General features: G+C 39.3%; 1 protein-coding gene across 1 annotated transcript in view; it reads left to right on the plus strand.

Moving 5' to 3' along the window:
* The window catches only part of apobb.2 (apolipoprotein Bb, tandem duplicate 2), a 50,300-nt gene extending 42,114 nt beyond the window's left edge, over window positions 1-8,186 (plus strand). Inside the window, exons 18-24 of the mRNA XM_084090646.1 lie at window positions 1,174-1,353; window positions 1,434-1,543; window positions 1,636-1,836; window positions 2,023-2,177; window positions 3,151-3,209; window positions 3,291-3,658; window positions 3,746-8,186. Coding sequence (XP_083946772.1) covers window positions 1,174-1,353; window positions 1,434-1,543; window positions 1,636-1,836; window positions 2,023-2,177; window positions 3,151-3,209; window positions 3,291-3,658; window positions 3,746-7,923 — 5,251 coding nt within the window. The 3' untranslated portion in view covers window positions 7,924-8,186. The remainder of the gene's footprint in view (window positions 1-1,173; window positions 1,354-1,433; window positions 1,544-1,635; window positions 1,837-2,022; window positions 2,178-3,150; window positions 3,210-3,290; window positions 3,659-3,745) is intronic.
* Window positions 8,187-8,466: the final 280 nt, after the last annotated feature.

The following is an 8,466-nucleotide window of genomic DNA, read 5'->3' on the forward strand; positions in this document are numbered from 1 at the left end:
GCAGTTGTGTTTTCCTTTCCCGGAATGTAAGCTGGTCGGGTAAATGAATTCTCAGTTTTTGTAGTAATCCAAACTTTGTCGTATGAGCACTGTGCTGATTTGCTGAAGTTAAAATTAGGTGATAAAAGGAAATAAAATAAAGGAAATAAAATATAAAAAAAAAAAATAGGAGATAAAATGTAAAAGCGATAGAGCAAAGCGCGGAGCAGTAAGCAAGAGCGTCCGAACAGTAGCTGAGCAGGAAGTCATGTGATTAGGTAATGCATGTTACTTGTAACACATTACTTTACTTGTAACATCAAAAAAGTAATCTGAATGAGTTATGCATGTTACTTGTAATGCGTTACCCCCAACACTGATCATTTCAGATGAGATTGAAAAACACGTATCGCTAGGTTTTCTCAGAGGAGGGCTATGATAGAAATGTGCATGTCCATCTTGAACATAATCAGAATTATCAGCTAATAAGGGTAAATCTCCATACTCTGGTGCACTGGAGGGAGCATCTGAGTGGTTTCCACAGTTGTACCTTGACAGACTGTAGAAAATTCTGATGGAATCACGTCCTCATGTTCTGATATCAAAGATACGCAAAGTGCAACTTGTATGAAGTTGTATGAAGCCTTTGCAATATTTTGCATTTATATGTTTTGTATATATTTTATAGTTTTCACATGATTTGATATAATTGTATTGATTAGTTTGTTAAATTCACATACTTTATGTGTTTGATTATTGTCTTATATTTAATATATTATATCTTAAGTTTAAACCAACCACATGCTGTTCACTCAAGTGGACATCTGAAGATCTCTTTGAAAAATTTGTAAAAAAATAAAATAAAAATCAATTCTTGTTTTTCATGCCCTAAGAGCAATAAAAACACATAGGAAAAAATCCTGACTGAGGTTATCATAATTCATGCATGAAAGGGTTGACATCTGGCATCTGCAAGCATGAAAGCTCTTTGAGGCTTGTTAACCAGTGCAAGATAATGGAAATAAATGTTTTTAGGATGAATAACCAGCGGGCCAACATCACTGCGTTTATGCTTCATTAATAGAGACAAGCAGAAATTGTGATCACAATTAAAATATGATTAATTGTGCAGCCCTTAAAACAAGTCAAATTATTTTTCATACATTAAATACTGTTATTTTCCCCCATCTATAGCAATTCTCTGGTGTCTGTTGTTGGTGCCAAGGCTAAGCCCATTCCTGCCAAGGGTGAGTATATTAATATGAATAAATGCACTGCTTTTTTCCCTGGACTGAAGTACTGTACAGTCCTGACGTATCCTGATGCAACGTCAAACGATGCTGCCCCTTACTTTCCTCTCACTGGTGACAGCAAGTAGGTGTAAATCATCTATATACTGATATCGAAATATTCCTTTTTCTCAAAAATTTCATCCACACTTCGTCTGTGTTTAGATTTGCTGTTGAGCTCCATCCATCTGAAGAGGTCACAGAGTATATTGCCAGCATCAGCTATGCCTACGAGGATGAGGCAGACAAAGTCACGTTTAGCCTGAAGGCTGAAGGTTAGAGACGGCTTAACAACATACCTAACTGGAAAAAAAGAGAAAACATCCACATTTAAAATAACCGTCATTTGTATTTTGCTTTCTAACAGGAACATCCCATGAGGTCAGAAATGTAGTGATATTAAACAGACAGCAGTACAGCATCTCTGCAGAGTTGCTTATCGATTCTCTTCAGCTTGATTCTAAAGTTTCTGCAAAACTGAAGCATGGTGAGAAGTCGACTTTGGAAATTGAGAGTGATCTAAAACTCCCAGAGACGACTTCTGTTCAAACACTCATCCTGAAATATGGTACATGTCCAGTACAAATGGCCTGTCACAATTAACTGTCTGATTGTGGTTATCCGATCAAATTTAGATAACCAAAATAATTGTGCAGTTTAAATTTCAATCTAAGTTTGCCATTCAAATAAGGAAATGTATGATCATGACAGTATAATTCTAGTGAATTATCTCTCTCAAAATATCTATTCTCAGAGAATGAAAAGATTGAGGCTGAATTGAAGTCTGATGTCAGATCTGAGATTCAAAGAATCATTCCCAACATCAATGCTATAGTCAGTAGCCTTCTTGATCGCCAGATTGGCCTGAATGAGTTGAAGGTCCGCAATGTTCTGGCAAAGGCAGTTGCGGTAAGAACTTCCCTCAATTTTTTTTCATCAGCTTTTGAAAATACCCAAAGAAATAAATGCTTATTAAACTTAAAAGGATTGTTCACCCTAAAATGGACTAAAATTAAGTCATTTACTCACCCTGATGTTGTTCTAATAATGCAGTATACCCTTCTTTGTTTTTTTCGGACCACAAAAGGAGAACATTGCTCTTGTCCATATAATGGCAGTGAATAGTGACCAGCATCAAGCTTTTTAAAAGACCAAAAAAGTATCCTTTGTGACACGTCACATATTCCAAGTGTTCTGGGGGTTTATGATAGGGTTTGGTGAAAAACAAATAGATTTTTAATGTATTATTTAACAAAAATCCTGACCTTGGCCACTGGTCTTCTGTGCTCGACTGCGTTCATGAGACTCTAATTAGCGACGCAGTTCACTCCGACTCACCCAGAGAAACACACAAGTTGTGAGAAATCAAAATGAATTAAAACCCAGCATGAAATACAACGCCTATAAATCCCGAAAAGTATCCAAGTACTTTCTTAACTGAATCAAATATACCCTCGATTGGAACTCTGTTTGTCTGATAATAGCAAAAAAGTAAATGGATTGTATTTCATGTACTTCATGATTTCATGATTTCTCACAACTTGAGTGTTTTTCTGGGTGAGTCGGAGTGAACTGCGTCGCTAATAAGAGTCTCATGAGCACAGAGGATAAGCAGCCGAGGTAAGGATTTTAGTTAAATAATACATTCATTCACGGTTTCTTTTCCACCAAGCTCTATCGTAAACCCCAGAACACTAATATATGACGTGATGCATCGGACCATTCTGTGATACTTTTGCATCTTTCTGTGAAAGTTGGTCGCTATTCACTGCCGGTCTAAAAAAGAAAGAACGGCATACTGCATTAGAACAACACCAGGGTGAGTAAATGATGACTTAATTTTCATTTAAAAAGTTTTTTTCTTTTTCTTACCTATGTGCAGAATTTGGGAGTTCACACCGTGCCTGTGATCACTCTTCCTGAAGGATTGTTCCTGAATGTGTGAGTTAGTGTCACCATGTTTACCAGTTTCAATTCAATTCACAGTTACCAGTTAAAATTAACACATGCTTTTTTAAACAGAGAGGCTGCTGTTAAATATCACTTTGGCCAGCATTACTATACCATCACTCTTCCCTTGCCCTTGGGTGGAAAATCCACTAGGGATCTGAACTTTCCCACAACCCTCTCCACACCAAACCTGATTGTACCTCATCTTGATCTGGAATTTGAATCTGCTAGCGTTAACCTTCCAGAGTTCTTCATTCCTGGGAGTGTGTCTCTGTCTGTGCCGACTCTCGGATTGGTAGAGTCGTCCGGAAAACTAAACAGTAACTATTACATCTTAGAAGCAGCTGTGTCTGCAGCCAGAGATCCTGCTGAAAGTTATTCTGCTAAGTTTGAAGTCACTGGCACAAGTCATGTTGACCTCCTCTCCCTAAAGGTCGAAGGTAAACCTATAATTGAAGTACAGTACCACATGCACTGTATGCATGCACTTGTTTGGATGGTTGCTCATTGATTGATTGATTTCACAGGATCTGCTCAAGTTGAGACTGCACCTGGCGATTCTCTCAAGGCTAACGTAAAGGCTGTGCTTCGCCACAAGATTATCAATGCCACGATTGGTGTTGAGGGGGAAGTGGAATTTGCTGAAAAACTCAGTGTAAAATCCAAAATCAAGCTTGAAGTAACTAGCCGTGTTGGAGTGCAAATTTCGCTGGAGCACAATGGACAGTTTGGCGTTGATGCCGAGGAGATCTCTGGAGATGGAAACCTGGAAGGATTCTTCAAGGCTGGTTCAGTCCATGGTTCAGGAAACCTTTTGCAGTCAGTCTCAGTCTTCCCATTCAGACAAGAGGCAAAGATTAATTCTTCACTGAAAGTAGATTCAAAACTTCTTCAGGCTCAGAACTCCTTTGCTGTAGCCTTTGCCAATGGAGAGCTGATAATTCTGTCCAACAACACAGCATTTGACAACCTTCTAACATTGCTAAATATTGCTAAAATAACCTTCAAGGAATCCCAGCTTGATCTAAATTCTCACACAAAAGCACAGGTTCTTGGCCTGAAGATCCAAAACGTGGTTGAGACCAAAGCTGATGTTGAAGCAGTTAGCATTAAGATTGAGACCTCAACTTACAGCATTGAAGAACGTATCCATTCCCTGGTCACAGGAGCACTGGACATCAGTGGTCTAGCTATTCACAGTGATGCCTCTGTTAAACTCCTTGGACACCAAGCTGTCCACAAAGCCATTCTGAACTTCAATAAAGATGGCCTGAGAACCAATGGCACAACCTCACTGCAAAGCCTCTTGAGTCTAGAGAAGCTTAAGCACACCTTCGAGATCACCTACAAAAACAAAACTGCCACTGCTCAGTGCAAAACCATTGGAGAAATCATGGGAAGTCGCATTAACCACAACACTGAACTAGAGATTGCTGGACTTTCTGGCAAAATCAAAAATCATATACATTTCAACACCATATCATTTAATTTTGACACCAACACTGATGGTACAACTATTCCATTCAGTTTCAATTTTGATGCCAGTGTTAATGTTAATAGTAATGATAATTATGACACAAACTTATTCTTATTCACATTCATACCATATGCATATGCAAGTCATGAATTCTTCGCAAAAGTCTTTCTAAAAGCAGAACCACAATCCATAGCTCACTCTCATGAATGTAAGATCTCATCCAGCCTTAAAGTAGACAACAGTGTCAACATTAAATCACAGTTTGAAAGCATGTCTGACACTCTGCTGATCCCCTCTGAACAAAAGATTAAATTGACGGTTAAGACTAAAGTGAATGACTATGCCATTGAACAGGAAATCAGCGCTTACAACAGTCCAGCGCGGCTTGGGCTGGAAGGGTCTGGAAAAGTGCGCACCAATCTGTTCAACACTGCCAACACTGCTTATCAGGACTTTGCAGTCTCTGGCTTCCTAAAGTATGATAAAAGCACTGATACACAATCAATTAGCTTGCCTTTCATTGAAAGTTTTTCTCGAGTCCCTGACAACATCAGAATAACACTTGTGAGCATGGGCGAGACCCTGAGGAAATACATCAACCGAGAGGGGATTGCTTCTAAAATTCAGAAGATACCTCATCATGTAAGTGACTTTGTGTCTAATTTGAACTTTGAGAGAAGAGCTGTGCAGCTGAAACATGCCTTGAAAGCTCTGTACCAAGAGAATGCATTAAAGCTGAAAGGTCTGATCAGTGCATTTGAGAAATTAGTGAGTGATATGTTCAACCGTTTCAGTGAGGCATTGGATATTTTGGGGGAATTGATTGTGAAGGGTATGCATATTGACAAAGTTGATGAAATCCTACCAAAGTACATCAAGGTTTTGATATTTTCCATCATTGAGGATGTAAAAAATATTCTTAGCTTGATCAACACCCAAGGTTACACAAAGCTGAATGAAATCTTCCATCCTGCCAGTGCTGAGAACAAGCTTGACAGTCAGATTCCTGCAATTTCGACATCTCTTCCTGTGCCATCTTTTGGAAAACTGTATGGCGAATTCATAATCAGCAGCCCTCTCTACAACGCCAGAACCTCTGCAGAGTTCAAGAACGCCTCAAAGAGATACCCTTTTTTCACAGCTTGCATTAACTCTAAAGGAACCTCTGCAAACCTCAACGTTCTGAGTTACGATCTAGAATCCACAGCACAGATATCGATCCCCGAGACGAGTCCTGTAATAGTGTCTGAAACTTTCAAGTTAACACACATTGAATTAACTTTAGACCAACAGGCATTGTTGACTCTGAATGGATCTGCCTCTAACAATACTTTCTTTCTTGAAACTTCATACAAGAACCAGGTGAACATCCCCTCGCACTCACTGTCTGGTGAAGTCACCCATAAGAGTGACCTACATTTGAACATGGGCCTTGGCGCCGCCAAGCTGTCTTTTACTGGCCATACCGATAGCGATGCTTTGCAGATCAAGATGAAGATGAAAGTAAATGCTGATGCTGTTGCTCTAAGCCACCTTGAATTCAATGCTAGTGTTGAAACTGAGTCTCCATTTATCAAGAACAGTTTGCTGGTTGCTTCCGGGAAGGCTCGCTTGGGTGATATTATGGTGGAAATCAAGGCATCCCATGTCACATCGGTTGTCGGAGCTGTCAACGGTGTTCTCTCTAATGCCGCCAACATCATGACTTGTCCTAGTGAGGTTGCTATTGACTTTCAGAACAGGGGTTTTGCCAAGATCAACCTCTTTGAGTCTTCTTCAGCCAATGTTGATGTCCAGAAAGACTACGCTGTTACCTTCAACTCTGACATACAAGAAATCAGAAGTCTGGCAGTCGCCTACTTAAACAATTACAAGTACAGCCATAACTTCACAGCCAGCAATAACAAAGCTGAGATGTCTATTTATGCTGTTGTGAATAGTGTGACCAGCTTTGGGTACTTAAATGCCGTAGAAATGTTTGTGCCAGCCATTTTCAAGATTCCAGCAATTAGAGAGCTGAACTTGAATGATAATACTGGCCTATGGTATGACTTTACCACAAACGACCAGCCCGTTAATCTAAGTGCCAAACTTGTCTACCAGAAGAGCTGGTTTGCTCCCATTATTGATTTGGGTCTCATTGTTCCTTCATTGGGTAACCTAGTCTCTGAGGTGTCTTTCAAGTCCTCTATTCTTAACCTCAATACTAATGCAGGTATTTATCCGAAGGATTACTGGATGCGTGTAAGTGCCACAACTGCCTCCGTGTTTCAGGGATTGAAGGCCAAGCTTAATGGAAGCACTAGCCTGACCACAAAAAGTGGATTGAAACTGGCCTCTTCTTTGTCTTTGGAGAATGCCCACATTGGTGGTAATCATGAGAGTACCTTGACTCTGGAAGACATCTATGAGGCTGTATTGTCTGTGGACACAGTTGCTAAGATTAATCTGACAAGCTTCACTATTGATGCCACTCATCAACTTTCTGCGGACACCAAGGCCCATCCAAAGGCAGCATCAAACTTAAAGATCAAGTACACTTTTGATCGTCCAGATTCAGTGGCTGCTGGACATGGAGATGCTGAGAATACCTTGAAGCTGGATGCAACTCTTTCCTTTATCTCTATTGAGTCTGCAACCCAAGTAACCACAGATTCTACATTGCCTGATGCTTCTGAACTTAAGGGAAAAATGGATAATCAAGCTAACATCTATGTGAACTCTGATGGTCTGAAATCCAATCTGAAGACTACTGGAAATGGGTACATTGATTATAAATATTCCAAGTTTGGGTTTGACATTAGTGACCAGCTGACCTTGGAAGGAGATCTTGGCCGTATGCATTCTTTGCTAGAAATTGATTCAAACTATACATATATCCATGACAGATATACTGAATTTGCAATAAACCACACTGCTCTTGGTAAAGTTGAACTTGTTCCCCTGAGCACCCTCTTGGCTGCTGTAGACATGTTCTTGACTCAGCCGAGTCATAGTGATTTTGATGTAAGAGATACAGGAAGAGGAAGTATTTTGTCATCGGATGGGTTTTATATCAAAATAGAGATTTTCTCCCGTTGGTACAATTCAAGTACAGAAATATCAGCAGATTATAGTAATTTACCCTTCATAAAGGGTGTGTTTGGCTGCTCTTCTAATCTCACATCTCCATCTACACTTCTGGAGTATCAGGGTGAATTAAGTGTAATTCAAACTAATCTATATTAACCTTCATTTCTGTTGAATACACACCAGAGGAAATATTTCATTAAGGGATTGATTTCAATTAATCATTGGGCTTTATTTGCTGTGTGTTTGCTCACCTCAGACATCATAATCACTGACATGAACAGATCCAGAATAACTTTAAAAGTCACTCTCAAGCACAATGATGTAAACATGTTTGTCATCCTCCCGCTGAGGATAAAATTAGTGTTGAAACCCTGAAATATTGCTTGTCCCATTTAAACATTACAATAAATGGATCACTTTACTATAAATATAGACTTGACTCTTCTTATTTTCTACTTCATTGACAATTTTACATTAGATTGTACATTTTGTGATGTTCATTGTTTATTTAATTGATATATTTAATATACACTTTATTGCCAAAAGTTTTGGGACATCTGCCTTTACATGCACATGAACTTTAATGACACCCCATTCTTAATATTTAGGGTTTAATATGGAGTTGGCCCACCCTTTGCAGCTATAACAGCTTCAACTCTTCTGGGAAGGCTCTCCACAAGGTTTAGGAGTGTGTTTATG

This window comes from Abramis brama, assembly GCF_963993115.1.
Source record: "Abramis brama genome assembly, chromosome: 18".
NCBI classification, from domain to species: Eukaryota; Metazoa; Chordata; class Actinopteri; order Cypriniformes; family Leuciscidae; genus Abramis; species Abramis brama.